Genomic DNA, 14,089 nt, shown 5'->3' on the forward strand with positions numbered 1-14,089 from the left:
TTATTATTATTATTATTATTATTATTACTATTTTCATTATTATTATTATTATTATTATTATTATTATTATTATTATTATTATCATTATTATTAGCTAAAGCTACAACCCTCTTTGGAAAAGCGGGATGTTATAAGCCCTAGGGGCCCAACAGGGAAAAATAGCCTGGTGAGGAAAGGAAATAAGGACTTAAATAAACTACCTGAAAAGGAATGAACAATTAAAATAGAATAGTTTGAGTACAGCAACAACATTAAAAAAGATCTTTCATATATAAACTATAAGGAGAGTTATGTCAGCCTATTCAACATAAAAACATTTACTGCAAGTTTGAACTTTTGAAGTTCTACTGATTAAACTACCCGATTAGGAAGATTATTCCAGAACATGGTCACAGCTGGAATAAAACTTCTAGAATAATGTGGAAATCCACTATTATTTTGGATTTAACATTTTTTTTCAAACGAAACAATTGCTTCCAACACATTAATCTCCAGTTTTCTCATTTCTTCAACAAAGCAAAGTCTAATTGTCCCTGGCAAAAGGTCGTAAGATTATCTATCAAATACTTACAAAAGACAACCTAATGATCTATGAGAATAAAGGCGATGTTTGCTCGCGAGTTACGGTATCTACAATGCGTATCGAGGGTTCATTTACGAGATTACAAAATTGCACAATCTCTTATAGTGACGATTCACAGTCCATGTTGCAATTCACCGTCGTGCAATTTGATGTGACACTTTTCCAAATTTATCTAAGATATTCTTATCTCGAAACGATAAAAAGAATAAGATTTATGTGTATAAAAAACGAATGATTCATATATTACATTTCAAACACGTTATTTTTTTTTTGGAAAATGGATATGATGAAAAGACACAAGCAGCCACTCGGGAAGAATCTATTCCATTTTCATTTGGAGGAATTATCCTTTTTTGATATTGATAATTAAATATTTATTTGTGATTTTAATAATTTTTTTATGTCAGATTTATTTATGTCATAAACTTTGAAAATAAACAATGAAGATATCTGTATTGTTTTACGTTTTTATATTAAGTTTAATGATACGCTGTCGTGTAAGGGCCAAGAGAGAGAGAGAGAGAGAGAGAGAGAGAGAGAGAGAGAGAGAGAGAGAGAGAGAGAGAGAGAGAGATAATTGGTAATTATCTGCCATCAAAATAATAACTTAAGATAAAACAAAAACAGAGAGAGAGAGAGAGAGAGAGAGAGAGAGAGAGAGAGAGAGAGAGAGAGAGAGAGAGAGAGAGAGAGAACCCAAAATAGTTCTAATTTTATAGTTTGATTGCTTATGGTATAATACCATGGACAAGTTGAGTACAGATTAGACAAATGAGAGAGAGAGAGAGAGAGAGAGAGAGAGAGAGAGAGAGAGAGAGACCCAAGATAGTTCTAATTTTATAGTTGGGTTGTTTATGGTATAATACCATGGATAAGTAGAGTAGAGAATAGACAAATGAGAGAGAGAGAGAGAGAGAGAGAGAGAGAGAGAGAGAGAGAGAGAGAGAGAGAGAGAGAGAGAGAGAGCCAACCATTATGTTATCCATTTATCCCCGACAAAACTTTCGAAAAAGTTCAACCAAAGTTGAGAGTTTTTTGGTTGTTTTAGAGTGATCTCATAGAAGACATATTTGCCAGGAACAACATAATTTTTTGCCCTTATAGTCCATGAGCCTGGGGGGTTGGTCGGTACCATTTTGGGGCAGGAAATCTCATAGTGATTAACTGAAAGATCAATGTCTATAGTCTTCAAAAATGTATAATAGCATTCTCTACCTCTTTGCCTTCCTTGTGTTATCAACCGTTTTTTATGTATGACGTGATTTTTTCCGGCGTGACTTACAGGTGATTTTTGTCTCCTGCGAGCTAGTCCAGTAATATTATTAGGACTTATTATATACCAAAATAAAGGCCAAGAAAAGGTCTTCAAAACAAGCTATCACATATTTTAATATCTTGTACACAGTGTTAGTTAGGAGCATATTTATGCTGAAATTAATGAATTTTTTTCAATGTAACTGACAATTTGTCCTTATAAATATAATATCATGTCTGGTATTTGTGATTCAACTTAACATTCATATTCTGTGTTTCAAGAGCTTTCCTTTGATACCAATATGTGATCCATAGCTATTATATTAAGAAAGTTATTGGATGTTAAAATAACAACTATCACGCTCCTGAATCATTCATTTACTTTATATAACAGTAATAAAAAAATAACGCATTTAGTTTCTCTTCTTTTAGATTATTTGTGCTGAGGGCAGATGCAGCAGATAGTCCTGGAGAACAGTAGGTCTACTTTGTCAAGATGGACTCTACGAAAGAAAAATGCATTATCCACATTGAAACTTATGATAATGACCCAACAACACTGGTAACACCTAAGGACTGTGACTCATGGTTGGTGCTTCTTGATGTAGCCCGAGTGAGGAATCATAAACCAATTCTCCAAATTGCAGAAAGTCTACATGAGCAAGAGATGCCCAACATTTGTTACCACAGACAATGTAGAAGCCGATTTACACTAAAAAGAGATCTGAATAACTTTAAAAGAAAATCAGCTGAAGATTCAGAAGACGATCCAGGCAGCAGTGGAGCAGCAAAGAGACATAAGAGAACACCATCTACATCCCGAGTATAAGTGTTTGAAAGGAACATCCACTCGTGAACATCTTTATCCTGGTTAGGCAATTGAGGGTTGATGAGAGGCTTCGACAGTGTGCAAGGGAAAAACACGATGACAAGATATTAGCAGCAACAAGTCGAGACATTGTTGCTGCAGAGGCTCATTACCACAACTCTTGCTACAGAAATTATACCCGAAAAACAAAAAAGTCTCAAGAATCTAAAACAAGCAAGAATGAGAATGAATATGAAATAGCTTACAACGAGGTTGAATCTGAGGCTTATGATGACCTTTTTACTTTTATAAGAAATGAAATGTTGCCTGATAAGCTAATTGTTCCTGTAGCCACACTTGCAGCTAGAATGGAGAACTTCATGCATTCCAGAGGTTACAGAATGAATGAATCCACCAAGAAACACATCAAACGGAGACTGGACTCAGAAGTTGGAGACATTATTCACATTTATAAGGATGAAGCAGGTAAGTTGTTAGCAATTCCAGACAGCATTACAATGCAAGACATGGTCCTTAAAAACAAAAATCTTCGAAATGAATTGAAAACTTTGAGATCAAAATCTAGAGACATAAAGTGCATCATTCACCAGGCATCATCTTATGTTCGGACATCAATACAGGAAAGCTGTTCGCCATCTCCGTGGCCCTACCATCCATCTGATCTTAAAAACGAGTCCATGAACTTGCCGTGTCTGCTTCAGCAGTTATTGACTGGTATTCTGACTGGAGAACCTGAAAAAGAAAACCCATCTCAAAGAGTGAAACTTCTAATACAGTCTCTTGGTCAGGATCTAATATATGCCACAGCACGAGGAGAGCAGAAACCTCCAAAACATTTGTTGCTTCCATATGCTGTCAAAACAGTAACAGGCAATACTGAATTGATTCGGATGCTAAACAGACTTGGACATGGGATCTCTTACTCACAGCTTGAAGAAGATGACACAGCACTTTGTCTGCAAAAATTAGCTGCACCACAGAACCAAACGGTGGTCTTACCTACTCATTTGCAGCCATATATTTTCACAAATTTAGCATGGGATAACATCGACAGACTCGAAGAAACTTTGACAGGTCAGGGAACTTCTCATCGTGTTAATGGCATTGCTGTGCAACGCAAAATAATTGGGCCTCTTCTCCCAAAGCCTGCTCTTCCAGTTATTGATAAGCAAAAACAAAGGACTATTTCTACACAGCACACAGAACTGGAAACCTACATTGCTGGAAAGAGAGTAGGTCCACAACCTTTGCCACCAAGAACGAGTAATAAAGATGCTGATGAAGCTGCAGAATCTGCTCGGAATAATAATTTAATCTGGATCATTCTCAGACAATCAAATATGGAAAATAAGAACATCCCAAGTTGGACAGGATTTAACATAAACACGAGAAAGGATATCTCCATCAAAGAAGACATCCTTTGCTACCTTCCCACTATAAACGCCCCTGCAACCGAGCTCACTACAGCTTTTGAAAACCTGAATCAGTCCGTGGCTATCCGAACAGAGTTGCAGCTACCAGTTATTGTTATTGTCGCAGATCAAGCCATTTTTGCAAAATTATCAGAGATTGCTTGGAGACACAGAGTTAAATATGCCAATGTCATAATTAGGTTGGGAGCATTTCATACCATCTGCAATGCTCTGGCTGTCCTAGGAAAGAGGTTTATGGATGCTGGTTTACGTGACCTATGTATAATATCGTGTGTTGTTTCAGAAGGTTCAATTAATGATGTTCTTGAAGGTAAAATGTACAACCGAGCTGTCAGAGTTCATAAACTTGTGCATGAAGCTCTCATGAGACTGATCTGGGAACAGTTTATGTCACAATTGGACGAAGAAGAACATGCGTACCTGAGAGTTCAAAATACCTTATCCCAGTTAACTAAAAAAGACCTAAACCAGAACGATATTGGCAACTTGTTAGTGACTCAAGACTTTAAAGACCTCAAAATAATGTGGTCACAGTTTCTTAACCATCTCCGCAAGTCGAATGGTGATCTGTCTGCATTTTGGATGTCCTACGTTGACATGGTTGAGGACATTATTCTTGGCTTGCTACGTGCATCCCGTGAAGGCAACTGGGAGCTCCATCTGCATGCCATCAGATCACTGATTCCCTGATCATTTGCAAATGACAGAACCAACTATGCCAGATACCTCCCTGTGTATTATGCCCAGATGTCAGCCCTAAGTGAGACACATCCAGAAGTGTATGAAGCTTTCAGGGATGGTTGCTTTCCTGTCCAGATGTCAAGCACTAATCCTTTTGGCCGTCTTCCAGTAGATCAGGCACTCGAAGTTACAGTGAACAGAGACACTCAAACACCAGGAGGCACAACCAGATTTAGTCTGAAGTCAGGGGCAGTCAAACGCTATTACATAACTTCTGAGCACAGAAGTGCATTCTTAGGTCAGTTAAGAGACATGGTTCACGAGAATATATCAGATGCACTTCATTATGATCTCCAGCACCCAAGATCTGAGAAAGATGAGGAAGCAATTTTGGCAATAGTTAGTGCAATTGAAAGCTGGGTAAACCCATTTTCCAGTCAACAGGACATGGTGAGCATCTCAACAGCAAAGACTGCCACTCCAGAAGTTGCTTCAGATTTACTTAATGCTCTACAGTAGATGTTGGAGAGAAGTGTTAGACCAAGTTTAAGCAAGAAAGACTAGATTTTGATACCCCTGTTACACAATTCTTTGATACTGTCAAGCTCAAGAAACTGAAAACCTTTAGCCACATGTGCAGGAAGAAAGAAGTGAAGACTCATACTGGAAGAGCAGTGATATTGAGGGAAGACAGGTCATTGTTTGGGAGAATCATTGTAATTGCCCAAAGTCGAAATCTTCAAATGGCAGATATATTTTCCTATCCTCTTGGACCAATGCCATGGGCATTAGCAACCCCTGAGGGTTTGCCAAGGAAGACAAACAAGGCAATCCTCGCTAAAGCATTGTACAAGGATGTCACACCAGAGGAGGAAATGCCCTTAAATTCGGCTTCTGTAATCGATGGCATGATATTAGTACAAAAGGTGAAAGGGGATCAGAACACTTTTGGTGACATTGCTCAAACAGTCTTTGCTATGGTAATTAAAGAGGGAGGCTCTAGTCAGAGAATTGACATTGTGTTTGATCAATACCATGAACTATCCATCAAAAACTCAGAAAGAAGTGTTAGAGGAGAACAGCATGGATCAAGTCTTCAAAATATTACACCAAATCAGCTTGTCCGTTAGTGGAGGTCCTTTCTGAATCAGAGTGTCAATAAAACCAACTTTATAACTTTTCTTGTGAATGAGTGGAAGAAGCAACATTACAGAAGCAGGCTACAGCAAAAGGTTATGTTTGTCACAGATGCTGACCAGTGCTTCAATATAACACAACATGGAAGTGAGATGGTAACGGATCTATCATGTACTCAAGAAGAAGCCGATGGCCGTCTTCTCTTACATGCTGCACATGCTGTAAAGCAAGGACATCCAACAGTTGTTGTCAGCTCCGATGATACGGATGTGCTCATCTTGCTTGTGGCTTTCAAGAATATCATCTGTGGTCATCAGTATCTGAAATGTGGGATTAAGACACGAACAAAGATTCTATCAATTGACAAGGTTACTGCTACACTTGGTGCTGATATTTGCAAAGGACTAGTTGGAATGCATGCTTTCACAGGCTGCGATAGTGTGAGTGCATTTGCTGGCAAAGGAAAATCAAGCGCACTCAAATTAATGACCACAAATAAAGATGTACTAGAAGCATTTATGGAACTTGGGAGTGAATGGGACCTTTCTCAAGAACAGATGGAAAAACTTGAAGCAGTTACTTGTCTCCTCTATGCGGCCAAGACACCTTGTGTTCATGTAAATGCTCTGAGATACAATCTCTTCTGTGCAAGGAAAGGTGAGATAGAAAGCCATCAACTGCCTCCTAGCAGAGACTGCTTGAAACAACATGCACAACGTGCCAATTATCAGTCTGCTATATGGAGACGATGTCTACAGCAAAATCCTTACATTCCGATCCTGTAGGCCATGGGTGGAAGCTGGAAAAAGAAGATGGAGGAGACCAGCTAGTTATTAAATGGATGGATGGACAACCTGTTCCTGAGGCTGTGCTTGATCTTTTGTCATGCAAGTGTTCTAAAAAGTGTGCCATACCAAGGTGTGTATGTCTGGCTAATGGACTAAAATGCACCGACATGTGCAAATCACAAGACTGTGAAAATCGGGTGTCAGGTGGTGAGAATGATGATAATAATGATGAAACAATGTTGGAAATGGAAGATTTTGAAGACTACTGAACTTAAAATACCCTATCTGGACAATAGTATTAAGTGTATTGGTGGTGTAATGGTTTGCATGGTTATAATGTAATACAGTATGTATACATTCGATTTAGTGTTCATAGCTTTTTTAATACAAGTATTGTAATTGGTGTTATGTAATGCACATTTAAATAATTAATTTTAGATTCTAATCTTATTTCTACAGTTGCTATATTCTCATTTTATGATATGAATTTGATCTCTAACCCTGTATTCCCATTTTCAACATTTTAGTTTATGCTCATAAAAAAACAATATTTGATAGTAGTTGCTTTAAGATTCAATAACTTTCTTAATATAATAGCTATGGATCACATATTGGTATCAAAGGAAAGCTCTTGAAACACAGAATATGAATGTTAAGTTGAATCACAAATACCAGACATGATATTATTTCTGTAAGGAAAAATTTTCAGTTACATTGAAAAAAAATCATTAATTTCAACATAAATATGCTCCTAATTAACACTGTGTACAAGATATTAAAATATGTGATACCTGTATAGATATCTAATATTATGCCGTATATTATTTACATTACGTACAGTTATGAACATTACATTTGCTTTATTATTATTTCGTAGAAGAATAATCTTTTCCCATTACATATACTGTAAGACCACTTTTTCATTATGCATCGTGGCAAGAATGTAATTATATGTGTCAACACTGCTTTTCTTTCCGCCATGTGCATATAGTAGTCAGTCATTGTTCAGTGGTCACTGTATCGACAAGCATGGGCCTGCTCCCCGCTTCTTGTCACATTTATGTCCGTTTATCTTCATTATACAAGATTTAAAGAACCTACTAGTTTAACTTGTCACCCTCAATTCCATTTATCACATGGATGTATGTGGCAGTATCACACACATGGCGCAGTGAGTAACCGGACGTTATGGATTTCAAGACGACGACCGCCATTGTTGTTTACTTCTCGTCTTGTCTCGCACATTGGATCCCTTACAGTGACTCAAGATTTTAACTACAGTGTCTCTTAAGAACGATACAGTGTTTGTGCAGTGTAGGGTTAGAGTGTCAGTGTGTTACAGTGCTGTGTTGCATTATGTTAGTGTCCTTGCCAGCATTTTTTTTAGGACATTTGAACTCTGGCACCATTTTCTCAGCAGCCCCACCACACATCCTCCCTCTTTCATGCATCGATGGTGACTGAGGCCCGAGGCTCTCGCCCAGAGGCACGCTCACTCACCCCACCCGCCTCCCCTCTGATCGCAACACACACTCGCTCATCTCACCCAACTGCCGCTTATTTCACAAGTTCACTGACAAACATTGTAATTTTTAACTCTCCAAAGTGATTTCTTTCGCTCACATACAGCGATTTGGATATTTTTCTGGATCTCTACAGATTTCAAGCTTTCTTACGACACCAAACTCAATATGGCTGAGCAAGAGGAACAGCTAATTGATTTAATGGATCAGACAGAGGATCAGGCAGAGGATCAAACGGAGGGTCTGACGACGGACGAAGTACCTTTGCACCTCCCCACTGCTGATGAAGATACCAGCACTCTCCCTCCTCCTTGACTCCCAATAGGTCAGGAGACCACAATAATGATATACTTCATCTCATCCATTTTCTACAGACTTCCAGCCTGCAAGAACAAGACCGGCGACGACAAGAGGAGCAGACCTTCAGACTACAGATGGAACAATCAAGACAGGAAGACAACCAGCGGTTCATGTCCCCTTTCTCCTTGCTATCAGGACAGATTGCGGCATCGCAACCCCAGCAACCTAACCCCATAATTGTACCTCCTGTTACACCTGTTCCCCCAACCCCTGACTTCTCAGTGCATACACCTACGACTTCTAGCAAGCCTACAGTCCATCCTCCACCTCTCTTGCAACAAGATGCAACGTATCAAGTGTTTCGCCAATGGAGACTGCGTTTTGAGGATTATGCAGCATTAGTTGGACTTGATAGATTACATCAAACTTCCCAGCTGATTCACCTTAGAACCTGCATCTCCCTGGACGTCCAGCGCCTGCTTACGCATACACTGGGCATCCCTCCCAACACATCACTTTCCCTTACAGAGATGTTGGATACACTGCAGAAGCATTTTCGTAGCCTTAGAAATGAAGCCTTACGACGCAGGGAATTGTTGTCCTGTAAACAAGCTGTCGGAGAAGCATTTGCAGACTACTACGCACGCCTCAAGGATCTCGCTGATGAAGTGGACTTATGCACTGGCAACCCCACCTCTTGCACTGAACGGCAATTGCAGATGGTAATTTTGATGGGTGTGAGAGACGAAGAGTTAATACAACGCCTTATCCCCCTCCAACCCTCATTTACCCTCGCAGAGTTTGTGACATGCTGCCGCTCCTACGAATCTACACGTGCAACTGCATCAGCCATTGCATCTTCCCCTAGCCAAGTCAACGCAGTATCTACATACAAGAAGAACCAGCGTCTACAGAAGAGTACTTCTCATCGATCTCCTGATCAACATTCTCACCAGTCTTATATAACAGTGACCCTTGTCAATATTGCTCTCGCAAACACGATTCTGGACAATGCCCAGCTACTGGTGCATTGTGCAATAACTGTGGACGAACAGGTCATTGGCCCCGCACTCAGAAATGCCCTGCTAAGGAAGCTCAGTGCAATAGCTGCAAGAAACAGGGACATTTTGAGAAGATGTGTATGTCTACTAAGAAAAGTCAGACTGGATATACAGCTTCACCTCTTACTACTAAGTCAAACACCAGCTGCCGTTTCGTGGGTGATAACTCGGGTAGTGAGTCCTCCACACCAGTCACTGTCTCTGTCATTTGGCGATATATCATCACATATCCAGCTCATCCCCGATACAGGAGCAGACATCACAGTGATTGGCACCATACATTTGGATGCACTCAGCATACCTCGGGCAAGCCTTGAACCTCCACCCATGACAGACGTTGTGACAGCAGATGGATCCCCCATGACACCGGCTGTAGCATACTTCCAGGCAAAACTTCGTCTTGGCAACAAGTCTTGCTCAGCAACCATACATGTTCATGAGGATATCCAGACTCCCCTCCTCTCTCGTGAACATTGCCAAGCCCTTGCCATAGTGTCACCGGACTTCCCGAAGCCTATCCTCAAGGTAACACATGTCAACAGATGCGCTCAGTTTCCTGCCTCCGCCATGACGTCACCTGCAGCTATTAAGGACTATTTTCTTCGGCCCTTCAGCGACGTCCTCATATCCAAGAAGGATCTACAAACCCAGCCACTAAAGAAAATGGCAGGCTCTCCAATGAGGATTCACCTGAAACCTGGCGCTACACCCTTCGCTGTCCATACGCCCAGGCCCATTCCGTTTGCTCTCAGAGATCAAGTGAAAGAAGAACTTGACTCCTTGGTGCAACAAGGAATCATCAGACCAGAAGGCGACAAACCCTCTGAATGGTGCCATCCCATGGTCTTGGAACCCAAGGACAAAGGTGTGCGCATCACTGTGGATCACACCCATCTAAATTCTCAAGTAGCCCGCCCTACACACCCATCACCAACGCCCCATGATGCTGTCCGTAATATCTCTCCTACTGCGAAGTACTTCACCACAGCGGATGCCCTGCATGGCTGTTGGCAAATGGAGTTGGCAGAAGAGGACCGCCACCTGACTACATTTATAACTCCGTACGGAAGATTCCAGCACTGTCGTGGGCCAATGTGATTTTCAGCAACAGGTGATGCATACTGCCTCTGTGGAGATGTGGCACTACAAGGTGTTCCCAACTGTGTGAAGGTTGTAGATGATATCCTCCTTTCCGACGAGGATCTCCTTTCCCACCTACAACACGTGCACCAGATGCTGACCAGATGCCGTCAATATGGCATAACCCTCAACAAGGACAAGTTCACTGTAGCCGCCCCCAAAGTTAACTTTTGCGGTTATGTCTTATCATCCGATGGTATTGCAGCAGACCTTGACAAGGTATCAGCTATACGGGACTTTCCTACACCATCTAACGTGACAGATGTCAGGTCGTTTATGGGTCTTGTCAATCAACTTGCCGACTTCACTCCAGACATCGCAGCAGCAGCACAGCCCCTACGCTCACTTATGAGCCCCAAACGCTCATTCGTCTGGACGCCTGACCATGAGCGAGCATTTAAGAAAGTCAAGACAGCTCTGACTTCACCTCCTGTCCTAGCACCCTTCAATCCTGCCTCGCCTGTAGTTCTACAAACAGATGCCTCACGCCTATATGGTCTCGGTTATGCCCTACTTCAAGATAACGGCCGAGGTCAGATGCGTCTCGTCCAGTGTGGCTCTCGTTTCCTTACGGATACTGAGACTCGTTATGCCACCATAGAGCTGGAGCTACTTGCAGTCACTTGGGCTATAGCTAAGTGCCGCCTCTACTTGTCCGGACTTCAGCATTTCACCTTAATGACTGATCATCGTCCCTTGATACCGATTCTCAATCACTACACTCTGGATGCTATTGAGAATCCACGCCTTCAACGTCTCAAGATGAAAGTGGCCCCCTACATCTTCACTACAGTATGGCGCGCAGGGAAACAACTTTGCATACCAGACGCCCTGTCTCACTCCCCAACCAGTCGCCCCACACCTGAAGATGAAGAAGAATGCACTACTTCGACTGCACATGTCAGGCGTATCATTGCCAGCACCGACACTTCTACTGACGACCAGGCAACAGGACCCATCATTGAAGAGGATAAGTCTCTACAAGAAATCCGCATGGCCGCATCTCAGGATCAAGATTACAGTCGTCTCGTTCACTACGTATCCAATGGCTTTCCCACCAACCGCTATGATCTCCACGCTTCCGCCCCCCCGTATTGGAAGCTGCGGGACAACCTTTACGTGGATGGAGAGTTGGTATTGTACGGACCCCGGATCGTCATCCCTGCAGCCCTCCGTCGACGCACCTTGGATCGACTCCACGACAGCCACCGAGGGATTGAAGCTACTCGACGTCGTGCAATGCAGACAGTATTCTGGCCAGGCATCAATGCAGATATTAAGAGTAAAGTAGAAAGCTATGAGGCCTGCCAACAGCTTCTCCCTAGTCAGCAACAGGAACCTTAGATGTGTGACGACCACCCATCCCAGCCCTTTGAAAGCGTGTCGGCTGACTTCTTCCACGTAGCAGGGAAATCCTTCCTTGTTATTGCAGATAGACTTTCAGGCTGGCCTGTGGTTGTTCCCTGTGGATGTGACACAACTACAGCCAGAGTTACAAGAATGTCCTGTGTTTTCTTCCGCGAGGTTGGTGTTCCACTCTGCTTACGAACTGATGGAGGACCCCCATTTTCCAGCCATGACTTCAAGCAATTTGCTGACCGCTGGGGAGTTCATCATATCATCACATCTCCACATTACCCTCAGTCTAATGGACACGCAGAAGCTGCCTTGAAAGCTGTGAAACACCTTATCCTCAAGACCGCCCCATCCAAGAACATAGATTGTGAAGCCTTTGATAGAGGACTGATGGAGCTTCGGAATACACCGAACCCTGCTGGACGCTCCCCTGCGCAGATTCTCTATGGCCATCCTCTCCGCACTTGTGTTCCAACCCACCCCAGATCATTCAAAGAGGAGTGGCAAACCAAGACCGAAGATTACGACCGCCACACTGCTGCCCAAACCGACCAGGCTGTGAGCCTTTACAGCTCTCATGCCCGCCATCTACCCAAGCTCACCATCGGCCAACGAGTCAGGATACAGGACGCAACGACACTTCGATGGGACAAGATTGGTATCGTGATGGGCCGCGGAATGGCCAGAAAGTATGAAATACACCTTCCAAGTGGTCGTGTATGGTTTCGAAACCGACGACATCTACTCCCAGTGGCTAATATAAGTGATGACACCTCTCCCCAAGACCCTGTGTCCCCTTGTTCTGGCCAGGAAAGAGAGCCATCATCCGAACCCTCCAATGTCCCTCGTCATTCACCTCGACTAGCTCAGAGAAATTACCGTTCCGCTCGAGACACTGCTACGAGCGTAAAGGGGGAGGGAGGTGTATAGATATCTAATATTATGCCGTATATTATTTACATTACGTACAGTTATGAACATTACATTTGCTTTATTATTATTTCGTAGAAGAATAATCTTTTCCCATTACATATACTGTAAGACCACTTTTTCATTATGCATCGTGGCAAGAATGTAATTATATGTGTCAACACTACTTTTCTTTCCGCCATGTGCATATAGTAGTCAGTCATTGTTCAGTGGTCACTGTATCGACAAGCATGGGCCTGCTCCCCGCTGCTTGTCACATTTATGTCCGTTTATCTTCATTATACAAGATTTAAAGAACCTATTAGTTTAACTTGTCACCCTCAATTCCATTTATCACATGGATGTATGTGGTAGTATCACACACAATACCTTGTTTTGAAGTCCTTTTCTTGGCCTTTATTTTGGTATATAATAAGTCCTAATAATATTAATGGACTAGCTCGCAGGAGACAAAAATCACCTGTAAGTCACGCCGGAAAAAATCACATGTCATACATAAAAAACGGTTGATAACACAAGGAAGGCAAAGAGGTAGAGAATGCTATTATACATTTTTGAAGACTATAGACATTGATCTTTCAGTTAATCACTATGAGATTTCCTGCCCCAAAATGGTACCAAGGGCCAAAATTTTGAGACCAGGCTCATGGACTAAAGAAAATGATCAATCTTGAAAAGCCAAGGGAACATAAAGGAAAAAACATAATCTTTTAAAAAGATACATAAAATATGACACAAGAAAATCTAATATCAGATTAAAAATGTTTTTTTTTTTTTTTTTTTTTTTTTTTTACAAACAAAATGTTTTTTTCTAGACTAGTGTAAAAGTCCCTAACTGACAAAGGCTGAAATGCCGCTCAGGATTGGAAAAGGCAAGAGACAGTGACACATGATCAGTACCCAAGCTCCCTTTCCACCCAAACTAGGACCAGGGAGGGACAGGAAATTGCTGCCGATGACTCAGCAGATATATCTAAGGGTTCCAGCAAAGTAATTATCCTTTTATCAAAAGGTAGAGAGGTTGTAATTACTACAAGAAGCTATCAAACATGAGCTGGTCACGAACCTCAGACC

The 14,089-nt window shown here is 41.8% G+C and overlaps 1 protein-coding gene across 1 annotated transcript; it reads left to right on the forward strand.

Moving 5' to 3' along the window:
• Positions 1–12,073: 12,073 nt before the first annotated feature.
• LOC137651868 (uncharacterized) lies at positions 12,074–13,027 on the forward strand. The gene has a single exon (XM_068385086.1). The coding sequence runs from the start codon at positions 12,074–12,076 to the stop codon at positions 13,013–13,015; it is 942 nt and encodes a 313-aa protein (XP_068241187.1). The 3' UTR covers positions 13,016–13,027.
• The last annotated feature ends 1,062 nt before the right edge of the window (positions 13,028–14,089 follow it).

Source organism: Palaemon carinicauda, chromosome 13, assembly GCF_036898095.1.
Source record: "Palaemon carinicauda isolate YSFRI2023 chromosome 13, ASM3689809v2, whole genome shotgun sequence".
NCBI classification, from domain to species: domain Eukaryota; kingdom Metazoa; phylum Arthropoda; class Malacostraca; order Decapoda; family Palaemonidae; genus Palaemon; species Palaemon carinicauda.

Bases quoted from the DNA above. Each gene is read 5' to 3' on its own strand.
- LOC137651868 (XM_068385086.1), top strand. From the start codon at position 12,074: ATGTGTGACGACCACCCATCCCAGCCCTTTGAAAGCGTGTCGGCTGAC.